At 38.2% G+C, this 13687-nt stretch overlaps 1 protein-coding gene across 18 annotated transcripts in view; it reads left to right on the forward strand.

Moving 5' to 3' along the window:
• Positions 1 to 13687, forward strand: part of LOC122556528 (teneurin-2-like) — a 1106639-nt gene that overhangs the window by 1078808 nt on the left and 14144 nt on the right. For 17 of the 18 annotated variants that reach the window (XM_043703277.1, XM_043703280.1, XM_043703279.1 and 14 more), the window contains 5 exons: positions 4086 to 4318; positions 7314 to 7468; positions 8508 to 9379; positions 10596 to 10771; positions 12306 to 12541. In XM_043703277.1, the coding sequence (XP_043559212.1) occupies positions 4086 to 4318; positions 7314 to 7468; positions 8508 to 9379; positions 10596 to 10771; positions 12306 to 12541 (1672 nt within the window). The remainder of the gene's footprint in view (positions 1 to 4085; positions 4319 to 7313; positions 7469 to 8507; positions 9380 to 10595; positions 10772 to 12305; positions 12542 to 13687) is intronic. The other variant, XM_043703278.1, reaches the window with a different exon arrangement.

Below are 13687 nucleotides of genomic sequence, written 5' to 3' on the forward strand. Positions count from 1 at the left end.
CACTAGTTGGTAACTTGAAATATATCATAATAAACAGGATGCAACAAGAAGTGAGGTGAAAGTGACTGTCCTTGATACCAGGGCTGTAATAGACCAAGTGTGGCTTCAAGGAACCTAGCAAAACTGGAGTCAGTGGGCAGTGGGGGAAAAACTCTCCGCTGGTTGGAGTCATATTTGACACACAGGAAGATAGCTGTGGTTGTTCGAGGTCGGTCATCTCAGATTCAGGAAATCACTGCAAGAGTATTTGAGGATAGTGTCCTTGGCCCAACCATCTTCAGCTGCTTCATCAAAAATCTTTTCTCCATCATAAGGTCTAATGTGGGGATGTTCGCTGATGATTGCATAATGTTCAGCACCATTCATGACTCTTCAGATACTGAAGCAGTCCATGTCAAAATTCAATATACCTGGAAAATGTTCTGGCTTGAGCTGAAAAGTGGCAAGTAACATTTGTGCCACACATATGCCAGGTAATGACCATCACCAATAAGAGACAATCTAACCACCGTCCCTTAACATTCAATGACTGATTCCTCCACATCTTGGGGTTACGATTAACTGGATACTGAACTGAACTTGTCTTTTAATACAGTGGTTGCAAGAGCAGGTCAGAGGCTAAGAATACATGGCGAGTAATTCACCTCCTGATTCCCCAAAGCCTGTCCATCATCTTAGCTTAAAAATGTGTTGCTGGAAAAGCGGAGCAGGTCAGGCAGCATCAAAGGAACAGGAGAATCGACGTTTCAGGCATAAGCCCTTTGATGCTGCCTGACCTGCTTCGCTTTTCCAGCAACACATTTTTAAGCTCTGATCTCCAGCATCTGCAGTCCTCACTTTTTCCCTGTCCATCATCTACAAGGCATAGGTTACAAGTATGATAGAATGCTCCCTATTTGCCTGAATGAGGGCAGTACTAACAACACGCAAGAAGCTTAATATCATCCAGGACAAGGCAGCCCACTTGATTGACACCGCATCCACTAGCATTCACTACCCCCACTATCAACTCTCGGTCTCAACAATGTGTACTATCTGCAGGATGCACTGCAGAAATTCACCAAAGATCCTTAGATAGTACCTTCCAAACCCATAACCAGTTCTATCTAGAAGGACAAGGGTTACAGATATATGGGAACGCCATCATCTGCAAGTTCCCCTCCAAGGCATTCAACATCCTGACTCAGAAATATATCACCGTTCCTTCACTATCATTGGGTCAAAATCCTGAAACTCCCTCCCTAGTAGAATTATGGGTTTACCCTACAGTACATGGACTGTAGCATTTCAAGAAAGTTGCCACCTCAACCTTCTCAAGCACGACTATGAATGGACAATAAATGCTGGCCAGCCAATAACACTCACATTCCATAAGTGTATTTTTTCATTAAATCATGTCTAGCAGATCTAAAGTGGGACTTCAAGTAAGTCTGCTGATTTAAACTTGGCCATCTACCCAATTTATAAACTAGAACACACAAATCTATGACTGGTCCATAAAACAGTTAAACTATCTGGCAACATAAATAAGGACTACCAATGGGATCTCCTTTGTTCCAGTTTCCACTTATCAAAGTCGATAACCAGTCACCTCTTTAGTTCATTCACTTTACGCATTAAGTGTTTGAGCTAATGCTAATCAGCAAAGTCTCCTTTTATGACTGAATTGGATATTCTCAACTTCGGTGGTAACAGGAGAGCTAGAATTTATCTCAATAGTCCAAGCTTAGAGAGTGAAAAATCAGTCAGACTTTCCTGTTCCTATTTATTGTCCTGAAATCTCTACTTGATGTTGTTAAATCCGTGGGTGTTTGCAGGATGAGTCTCAGCTCTGATTTTCTGGTGATCAAATAAGCTACTGACACTTCCAGAAGTTCAGAATTACTCCAAAACAAAGATTACTTGAGCAAGTTACCAGAAAACAGTTGATTGATATATGTGAATTCTATTGCAAGTAGACTTCAGTTACTTTTGGAGATATGTACAAAGAGAAATCATATTTGGTGGAAAATAAAATAATTTCAGAGGTTGCATGTAGGAGCTCTGAAAAAATAAATGATGAAATGTAATTCTTTGATAAAAATACATGGAGAGGTGATCTCAGGACTGGATTTTTTACATTAAGTACTTAACATTGATAGTACTTACCATAAAACTACTATCTCCTTTATGATATTTGTAAATGGACTTCCTTTGTAGTACTGTATTGAAATCATCATTTGTTTCATCTTTAAATTTTTTTATGACTAATAAGCACTCTTGTGATATTAAATTTTCGGCAGATAAGATTTTTGTTTGGGGTTTTATTCGAGAACCACACACGTTCTTCGATAAATCAGCTAGATTGCCAAATATAGAAAAGATTATAAATGGTTAGCTATGAGTTATAAGGCTTGTTTTTCCATTAAGTTCCTTGAGTCAAGCTCAAATTGTCAGCAAAATCAAGGTTTATGTATCCTGATTCCCGGATTTTATTTTACAACAGGCTTTCAAACAATTGTGTGGTATAGTAAGCATGATGGAGGCAACAAACCCTCTGTGAGATTGTTGAAAAACTAATAAAGCTGAGTTATATAGGAGATAAAGGTGTTCAGTTTGAAATGTTAGAATAAGTGTTTTAGTACATTTTGGAGATTGATGTGATGAGAGATTTAGGGTATAAAGTACACAATCATAAGATGTTATCAGCCATCTCAGAATCTCTTAGTGGGGAAAGGAGGTTTTATCAAAAACATGCTGATATATTAACATTTGTTGGATTTCCATTTTAAAGACTTAACTGAGCTCCAAATTAGAACTTTACTGAATTTTACCAGAAATTGACTCAATGTTATTTGATGAATTTCATGGACAGTTTCTCTCCATAAATTCAGTAAGTTTCCTCACATTATTGTCCCAAAATCACCTTTGCAATACACCCCTATGGTGCCTGCTTGTCTTATTCTCCCACTTGCCACAATTGGAAGTACTAACTCGTGTCAAGATCTACAAGGAATTGCTGACATCAGTGCCATCTTTAAAGCTCAGTTGTGTACCCAATCTGGTACTAATATCTGCAACTGGCCTGTACAGTTCATTTTATTTGCCCATGATATGTCAGCCAGAGGGTAATTGGCACCACACTGTGCCAATGGAGACTTCAAAGTCCTTCTGGACAGGGATGGATGTAGTCACCGTCAATGCAGTATGCTCTGAATTGACCAATGGAGGGCCAGTGGAGCAAGCAGTGAGCTGGAATCATCAGGGTAGCACTCTGACTTTCACATTGAGAGTTGCAGCTATCTAGTAGAGCTTTTTGATCTCGTTGGTATGGAGCACCTCCCTGCTGATCTCACATGATTTTCTCAACTTTCTCACGAATGCCCATGTCCTTTAGGGACTGGGACTATACCACCTTTTCTTTCAGATAAACAGGAGATGTGCTTGGTAAAATTTCAGATATTTGTAGTTTGTTTGATGTTGACTTTTCAATCCCTTTTCAACCTCATTCAAAGGTACATCGGTGTCCTGTTATGAGAAGTTAATATCCTGATGAATCAAGCAGGAATGACCAGGACCTTAAAGTGTGTTAGTTGATTTTTTTAAACCAAAGCAAACAAAAGGAACAAAAATGATTATGTTCTTTTTTTTATCATTTCTTTGAATTACCCACCAAGTTAGTATTTATTCTTTGATGCCTCCTACATGCTCTATGCTGATACAGCTATGAAGTGTTTTGCTTGAAGACCAATGGTGCAATCATGGGACACCATCACTCCAAGTCTGTGAAGATAGCTGGATTGGCATTGCCCATAACCATTCCTGGAAAGAATCTATAGAACAATTAGAATTGATTTTCAGTATGAATTTTCAGCCCAGCTGAAGGAAAATACGATGTTACTCAGTAAAGGATATTTTTTGTTCTAATACTGTGTTTAAGAAATGTTGTTCGAACAGCTTAGCTATAAAGTAATTGAACCCATTATCATACACTTACAGGAGTTTTAATAGAAATATTGATGAGATACATATGCCTTTGTGCATTGGTAACAGAGTCTTAGACATGTGAACCTCAACAGAATTTGTGCTTCTCTTTCATTTTAAAGCAACAACCCCGCCCATAAATACTTCATGGCGGTTGATCCTGTCACAGGGGCACTGTATGTCTCGGATACAAATAGTCGTCAGATCATCCGCATCAAGAGTCTCAATGGAGCAAGGGATCTTGCTGCCAATTCAGACGTGGTAGCAGGGACTGGAGAGCAGTGTCTGCCATTTGATGAAGCCAGATGTGGTGATGGGGGAAAGGCAGTTGAAGCTACGCTGATGAGCCCCAGAGGTATTGCCTTTTAAAAAAAGATCTTCCTCAGTGTCCAAGTGTTTTCACTTTCTGTTTGATTTACACATGTAATTGCTTCATTTTCTGAACCGCAAGTTAACATACCCACCAGTAATATTGAGCGGCAGTATATTTTCAGTGGCGAAATAAATTAGTTCCTGAAAAGACTTCACAAGTAAAGATCCCATAAAGGAGGCAATTTTGTGTTCTTCATCTGTGTGAAGTCATGTGAGGTTTGTTTTTAACACATATATCTGCTTCGAAGGTAGATTAAATAGGGTTGACAACAAGGTTGAAACAGGTAAGACAACTTTAGCTGGAACATGGAATGATAACATCCTACATCATAAGAGTTTCTCACTTAAACTGTCAGCTGTTGATTTAAGAATGGATAACATGGCACTGTGTACGTGGACTTCAATGAGTTGGAGGTGAATAACTAACATGGGCAATGCAGGGAAAATGTAATATTTTATTGCACCTATTTATCATATTGCAGAGCATACTTGCCCTCTTATATATAGTTCAACAGCATAAAGGATCTTCACTGCATTCATTAAACAGTGATGTTGAGGAGCGGTGTTGAACTGGGATGCATAAAGTTAAAAATCACACAACACCAGGTTATAGTCCAACAGGTTTAATTGGAAACACTAGTTTTCAGAGCGCTACCTAACGAAGGAGCAGCACTCTAAAAGCTATTGCTTCCAAATAAACTTGTTGGACTATAACCTGGTGTTGTATGACTTTTAATTTCTTTGAACGGATTATCATTGGTTTGCAGTTTGGTTACTGTGTCACTGAATAGAATGCAGCGTGACTGGGCAATCTACTTGTTGAATAGCTGGCGGAATGTGTAAGCTTGACTGTACAGTTTCCAGCCTTGGTAAGTGTGAGAATTGACTTGTGGTTCCTACTGATCGCAGAAGGTAAGTGAAGAGGTTGTGCCATGCGTAGGAGTTGAATGGTATTGTCAGTAGAAAATGGTGGGTGAAAATACATTCACTGACTTTGATCATTCATATTCAATCATTAAACTTCTAATGAACTGCATTCAGATTGTTAGGCCGAGATGGTTAACATTGGATTCAATAATTACCCGCTCCGACTGTCCTCTTACTATCAACTAGATAGATCTATAGCAGGAGGGCATTTCACCTCATTCGACAATTGCAAGAACTTTCGAAAGTTGATTGGAGGCAGATGTTCGCAGGTAAAGGGACAGCTGGAAAATGGGAAGCCTTCAGAAATGAGATAATAAGAATCCAGAGAAAGTATATTCCTGTCAGGGTGAAAGGGAAGGCTGGTAGGTATAGGGAATGCTGGATGACTAAAGAAATTGAGGTTTTGGTTAAGCAAAAGAAGGAAGCATATGTCAGGTATAGACAGGATAGATTGAGTGAATCCTGAGAAGAGTATAAAGAAAATAGGAGTATACGTAAGAGGGAAATCAGGAGGGCAAAACGGGGACATGAGATAGCTTTGGCAAATAGAATTAAGGAAAACCATCTAGAGAAGTGATTGCTGGGCCTCTTGCTGAGATATTTGTATCATCGATAGTCACAGGTAAGCTGCCGGGAGACTGGAGGTTGGCAAATGTGGTGTTTAAGAAGGGCGGTAAAGACAAGCCAGGGAACTATAGACCGGTGAGCCTGATCTTGGTGGTGGGCAAGTTTTTGGAGGGAATCCTGAGGGACAGGATGTACATGTATTTGGAAAGGCAAGGACTGATTCAGGATAGTCAACATGGCTTTGTGCGTGGGAAATCATGTCTCACAAACTTGATTGAGTTTTTTGAAGAAGTAGCAAAGAAGATTGATGAGGGCAGAGCAGTAGATGTGATCTATATGGACTTCAATAAGGCATTTGACAAGGTTTCCCATGGGTGATGACAGAACAAGTGCATGCGTACCACCCACCTTTAGAATCAGTATGGTAAACACAGCGAGTATCATATTGCATGGAAGTGACCAGCTCTGATAAGAGATGACAAAACTCTAAGATTTCATCAGTTAGCTGGCAATCAGTAATTATTGGTAGACACTTTTGCAAACAGTGTTCAAGAGCAGGGCAAGCCTGTCATTTCCAAATAAATGCTAATGGATTTGTATTTCATCATCAAACATGTCTGAATGTCAGTAGGAAATGATCTTCTGAGTTCTTCTGGTCTACAGAATATCTTAAATTAATTAAAGGATTGTGCCTTTGCTTTAGTTAGCTCTCAAATTGATATCCCCCAACCCTGTTGAAACTAATGAATAATAAGTTATCACAGAGTCTGAAAGGCAAATTTCAGTCAGATTTCCAATTGTTTCTTGTTCATTTTGTGCTAAACAAGGTGAGGAAAGCCAGTGCTGGATAGGTGAACATTTTCCATGTTTGGATCCAGGACAAGTGTTGAAGACTTCCAACTGTTACATGGTCAATCACAGGTCTCTTGACTACCACACCAACTTGCCAACACCCGCCTCAAAATACCACCATCTGCAGTACCACTATGAAATTTCACACATCAAACATTGATGCGGCAACTTTGCGTGAAATTCCCAGTTCATTGTGAATTAGCACTTCGCTTGCAAACAGTCCTGTTCTGCAGGTTAATGCCTTAATAAATTTAAGAATATCTGAATTTACACTTTGGGCCAACTTTGAACTTGAATGTCTGAGAGGGAAGCATTTTAACTCATTGAGTAGAATTTTGTTTCTCTCAGTCATTTGAGAGTCTTTGAGACTCCCTTTCAGAGAGAGAGAAGGGAAGCAAAGTTATTGAATATTGTTAAGGTAGAGGTAGGCAGATTCTTGATTAATGAGGGATTAAAATGTCATCAGGGATTAATGGGAATGTGGAGTTGAGGCCACAATCTGATCAGCTGTAATCTTAGTAAATGGTGTGACAAACCCAAGAGGCTATGTGGCCTACTCCTGCTCCTAACTTATATGTTCATATGTTGTCAGTTTACCTCAATGGTTCTAACTGATTTTATGCTCTTCTCAGGGATAGCAGTGGATAAGAATGGACTGATGTATTTCGTCGATGCGACCATGATTAGGAAAGTTGACCAAAATGGAATTATTTCCACGTTGCTTGGTTCCAATGACTTAACAGCAATTCGTCCTCTGAGCTGTGATTCTAGCATGGATGTAAGCCAGGTAAAATCTTATAGAAAAGGCAATATCTGTCTTCCATAGGATTTATTAAATTAATCCGACAAACCTTAATTTAATACTTTAGTTAGGTAGAGTATCGCCTGGCTGAAAAAAAATTTGAACATCTTATAATTCTTTGGATGTATCTTATTTTATAATTGGCAGTCAGGGTGATCACTTTGACTGAGCTCATACAACTTATCTAACATTATAGGCAATTATCTGTGACTGTACTTAAAATTAAAGTTCTAATATTTTCAGCAAAACAGCAATTGAAGTTGTCAATATCTATAGAGCATTACTGCACATACAAAATACGGAGTGTAGAAACAGATATTTTTGTTGGGTTCAGTTCGAAAGGAAATAAGCAATATGTGTTTTATCAGATCACACAGTATAATGGGATTTTAATAGTAAAATCATGGGAAATTAGTTATGGAATTTTGATGAGGCAGAATTTGATTTCCATTATGAAGGAATTCTTATGGGCTCTGTACTGACTCAAAAAGCTTGATCAGAACCTCTGAATATGAGGAAAATTCACAAAAAAAGGCATGCGTAAAGCAAAATATTGTAAATGATGGAAATCCAAAACAAGAGAGAATGCTGTAGAAACTCAGCAGCTCTGGCACTATCTGAAGGGAGGGAAACACAGTTAATATTTAAAGCTGGTGTGTGCCTCTTCTTATTGCGTAAGGGGAGACTTGGATGTTATGAAAGAACATTTAATATACTGCAGTTTCTATCGCAACAAGAGAGTCACCAAAAGACAAGCATTATGTCATGAAAAGGTTCAGTTTCAGACAAGAGTGTGACATTTATCGAGAACATTAAAGATGACAATTCAATTTTCAGTCCAGGTGACCTCCACTTAAATCAAAATACCTTCCTACTAATATCTACCTAACTACAGTATGCATTGAGAAAAATCAAAATTACCTTAAAAGCCATGTAAGCCATATAATGCCTTTTCATAAAAAATTCATTTCTGTGTTTAAACTGCTGGATTCCATGCTGTAAATTCCCATTTTCCTCTACTTAGGTACGATTAGAATGGCCAACGGATCTTGCCATCAATCCAATGGATAATTCTCTTTATGTCCTGGAGAATAATGTCATTCTGCGGATAACTGAGAACCACCAGGTCAGCATAATTGCTGGCCGACCCATGCATTGTCAAGTCCCTGGCATAGATTACTCACTCAGCAAGCTGGCCATACACTCTGCACTGGAGTCTGCCAGTGCCATTGCTGTCTCCCACACAGGCATACTTTACATTGCAGAAACCGATGAGAAGAAGATAAACCGTGTAAGGCAGGTGACAACCAACGGGGAAATCTCCCTGCTGGCAGGGATGGCATCGGACTGCGACTGTAAGAATGATGTTAACTGTGACTGCTTCTCAGGGGATGATGGTTATGCCACAGATGCCAAGCTGAATTCTCCGTCTTCACTTGCAGTATCACCAGACGGGACCATTTTCATTGCTGACCTGGGGAACATTCGCATCAGGGCAGTTAATCAAAACAAGCCCCAAATGAACTCAATGAGCTTATATGAGGTTGCTTCAGCAGCTGAGCAGGAGTTATATGTTTTCAATTCAAATGGGTTACACCAGTATACAATGAGCTTGGTCACCGGTGACTACATATACAATTTCTCCTACAGCCCAGACAATGACATTATGGAAGTGACTGACAACAATGGAAACACTTTAAGGATCCGAAGGGATAGCAATGGAATGCCACGGCATCTAGTGTCAGACAGCCAGGCATCTTCCCTGACCATTGATGCTAATGGAAAACTAAAGACAGTATTAATAAAGAACCAGGAGCTAGTTGTGCTGACGTACAATGGGAATAGCGGCCTCCTTGCAACTAAAACTGATGACATTGGTTGGACAACCTTTTTTGAGTAAGAGTTATTTACTTATTGATTACATGTTCTTACTGATGTGTGAAGACTTTAGATCATGATTGGTACTTGAGAATATTACAGTCAGGATTCCATCCTATCTCAAGGTAAAGCTACCGAAACTGCTATTTTTCTTAGCATGAGAAAGCAGCAGAAATTCTAGGTCACATTTCTCCTATTTTGTAACCTCATCAACGTTAATTAATGTAATGATTAGTATGCAAATGAATGCAGGTAGACAAATTCAGGTGACATTCTAAGTGATGTCGGTAAAGCTAAATTAATGAGTATTACAGTAAATCTACAACATCTGGTGATTAATTGAAGTGACCTAATATTTGATCACTTGAATTTTGAATGAAAGATGATGTTAGTGCCATGTGTTTAAATGACATTTATGTTTGAAAGTCCAGCATAAACTTTTACTCCCGAAATGGTTTAAAACGTAACATTTATATTTGAAAACACTTTCTCTGGTTGTTGTGTATAATGGCTTCAAAATCAGTTTGTGAAGACACTCGGTTATTCATTTCCAGCAACTTCGTGAACAGTTAAAAAGTATGCTCAAAAGAATCCAAGATCTAAATTTTACTGCGTTGCAGATAATAGATATATAATTCAATGTTTTGACAATGATTGTGTTTTAAAATCAATCTCAATTTTTGCTAATTGGCTGAATGGATAAAGGTCAGCAAAGAAGGTCAACAGCTACTTACTTGCAAGAAAATCTTCGCCGGATATGTTGTAATGCAGATCTGGCAGTGAATGTTTCAGCAATTAATTCTCTCAACAGCATGGCGATATAAGAACTATTGCATCACAAAACCATCATAACATTAGGTTGTATATGGCCTGACAATTTCAGTATGATGTCTGTCTATACAACAATTCCCATGGCACCTCTTTATTAACATCAACAAAAGTAGACAAAACATAATAATATAAAAGAAAATACATATTACAAATGGACATCATTTTAAAAGTAACTCTGCATAACTTAATTGTTCCATCCATTATTTATTGTAAAGTTTAACATCAAATGTTTTACTTTCACAGTACCTTAACCGTAAATATTCACTTCTTTGTATGCCCTAAGTTGTAAGTCTTTCTGGTTCCCTACGTAACTCACTCTCACACATCTAATTCTCTTTGAAACTTATTGATGAGTTCTATGTGCATGATATAGGTTGATCTAACATCATTTATTTGCACTTAGTTATGACAGTGTAGGAAGACTGACAAATTTGACACGTCCCACTGGTGTAGTGACAAGTTTGCATCGGGAAATGGAGAAGTCAATCAATATTGACATTGAAACTTCTAACCGAGAAGATGATGTTACTGTCACCACTAACCTTTCTTCAGTAGATGCATCTTATACCCTAGTTCAAGGTAAACAATTTAGCATATTTAAAATGTGACGTGCAGTAGCAAGGTACTATTCTTGGTAAAAAGAAATGCATAATTGTGGCTACAGTGATTAATTATAGATATGTAAATGACTAAACTTTGCACCATAGGTTAACATAACTATCAAAAAAGCAACTAACAATAGGTTTTAATTTTAGGGGGATATAATTGAAAATAAAGAAGTTACTCTAAACTTGTACTTATCTTTGGTCAGACCACACTCAGTACAGTGTACAGTTCTAGTGGCAATGTTATAAAAAGGATATAGGTGCTGTAAAGGATGGAGAGAAGATTTCCCAAGACAATACCAGAAATGTGTGTGTATAAATATTAGAAAATGATAAACAGCCTACATCTCTTCTCTCTCAAACAAAGGCAGAGAGTGACCGAAACAATCATTAAAATTACGAAAAGGTTTACTTAGTGTAAATACAGAGAATGCTCCCTCTGTGGGAAGAAGTGTAACGTAAGATAGTCGCAAAGAAATCCAAGAGGGAATTCAGAAGAAACTTCTTTACCCAGCAGTGGTGAGAATGTGGAATATGGTACCACGGGGAATGGTTGAAATAAATAATATGCACATATTTAAGGGAAAACTAGATATGCATCTGAGAGAGAAGGAAGAGAGGGTTACTGTGATACATTTAGATGAGGGAAAAATGAGGAAAGTCAAGTGAAACATTAATACAGAATGGTTGGGCTGAGTGGTCTGCTTCTGTGCAATATATTTAATGTAATCTGTCATCTGTTGTGATATTGGTCAGGATTTTGTGAAATCTCTTTTTCCAAAGCAGTCATTGTAGAGGTTTGCATTATACATCAGTTTGATTTAAAGAGGAAGATTATTGTAGCAACTCTACGAGCACAAATATCTTTTGTTGTTAGTTCAAGATATTCCAGTTGATTTTATATTGAAAGACTGGAAGAATAAAGAATGCTTGGTTCAGTGACAATATTTTACTTGCACTTGTGCATGGTGGAAATATGATTTGATCATTCTTATTGAGCTACAATTTTATTATTTAGGGGGATATTTTATATATATTACTTTACAAATAATTTATACAATTGGACAATCTTGAATCCATTCTTGTTGGCCATTAAAGTCTTACACTGTCTCCCAACCAACTCAAGGCTGCAAAATGTTATGAACTGAACATTAGCTGAACCTTACGTAGTAAGATTCATTTTATATTGATGCAGTGCTTTTTTGTATTTGAAACTGGGAAGAGAAATTGAAGGATCATTGCCAGTCAAAAAAATTGAGTCACTTGTAAGTTATCTTAACATAGGATATAAATTATACTCAAAGACTAACAGGGAAAGGAACACTAGCATTGAAAGTTTGCCTGCATAATTTACTTGACTCATAGACTTCAGATTGTGTGGTCGATGTCACTTGATTTATTTAGGAAATCACCAGTGCTACTGTGTGTTTCCTCTAACAAGTTGTTTTCAAAATGTAAACTTTTTAAAGTGAACAGCTTCCTTACTATTGCTGCAATTCTTCCCCCAGATCAAGTGAGAAACAGTTATCAGCTTTGCAACAATGGCACACTTCGAGTAATGTATGCAAATGGAATGGGTGTCAGCTTTTACAGTGAACCTCATATCCTTGCTGGGACTATAAGTCCAACAGTTGGACGTCGCAATATCACTCTACCAGTGGAAAATTGGTTGAACTCCATTGAATGGCGTCTCAGGAAGGAGCAGACCAAGGGAAAAGTGATCATGTTTGGAAGGAAACTTAGGGTAATTCATTATAAACATGTTTATTAGAAATTTTAGGGATCAAAAGCTTTTCAGGGTGCAGATTCAGTGTTTCTATTTTGAATGACATCTGAAATATTTGTGCCTTCTGAGCACTGATTGCAGCATGCCTACAAAGGAGTACAAGCAAGTTTCAGACCACAGTTGACCATGATTTTCCCTGATACGCCAGCATTTTATTACATGGTAGGCGAACATTGTTACAGCAGGTGACACTGTTCTGCATTTACTGTCAGTTGACCCAGTTCCTGAGATAATATATCGCTGAAGTTATTTTCGGCATGATCTAACAGAGCCCACAGAAACGGTTAGTGGCACAGATGACACGATTCCAATCACACAATGCTTGTGCTTCATTCCCCTGGCAGGCCACCTTCTCTCATGCATGTGAGCATGTTTTGCCATAATTGAGAAGAAATATTCACTATAATAGGTAGTCGGTAGTAGAAATATTCACCATAAAAGGCAAAGATAGATACTCGCAATGACATCAAAAGCTGCTGTCGCAACATTGTTGGAAGTAATTTCAGCTTCATCTCCAGTTGCAATCATGTGAGTAGCTACAGAGAGACACTGAGTACAATTGAAGAGATCTAACCTACTTGGCACCTCTATAACCATCAGCTCAGATGATTCTCAATGGAAAGCCGTTGGTATCCTGAAAGGGAGCTTGGGGCCAGACAACAAATTAACTAACAGCAACTAACACAAAAACTCATTTAAACTCAAATGCTGGCAGCAAGTAAATTTAAAACAGTAACATGCCCATCCATGAACAGTTGTTAGCATTTCTTGCAAGGTGTTTAAAAATTCTCCCATCTGAACAGGTCACCAAATCTCCCTGCTTCTCTACATGCACTGGAAACTTGGCATCCAGCATAACACTGAAACTAATGTAGAGCAGCATCCTTCCCTGTTTCCAATTGAATATAGTAATGACTATCTCCCTGTTTGCAATGGAAATTTAGATGCCTCACCTCAGATCTGACCAAAAATTGGATGAGGATTAAAATATTGTGGAACTGATTTTCCACAGCATTTACAACCCATGCACAGGCTTATCAGCTCAACAGATCCATGCCAATTGTTCCATTCAACTTCAAATACCCTTGATTGTATGAATGCTGG

Source organism: Chiloscyllium plagiosum, chromosome 14, assembly GCF_004010195.1.
Source record: "Chiloscyllium plagiosum isolate BGI_BamShark_2017 chromosome 14, ASM401019v2, whole genome shotgun sequence".
Taxonomy (NCBI): Eukaryota; Metazoa; Chordata; class Chondrichthyes; order Orectolobiformes; family Hemiscylliidae; genus Chiloscyllium; species Chiloscyllium plagiosum.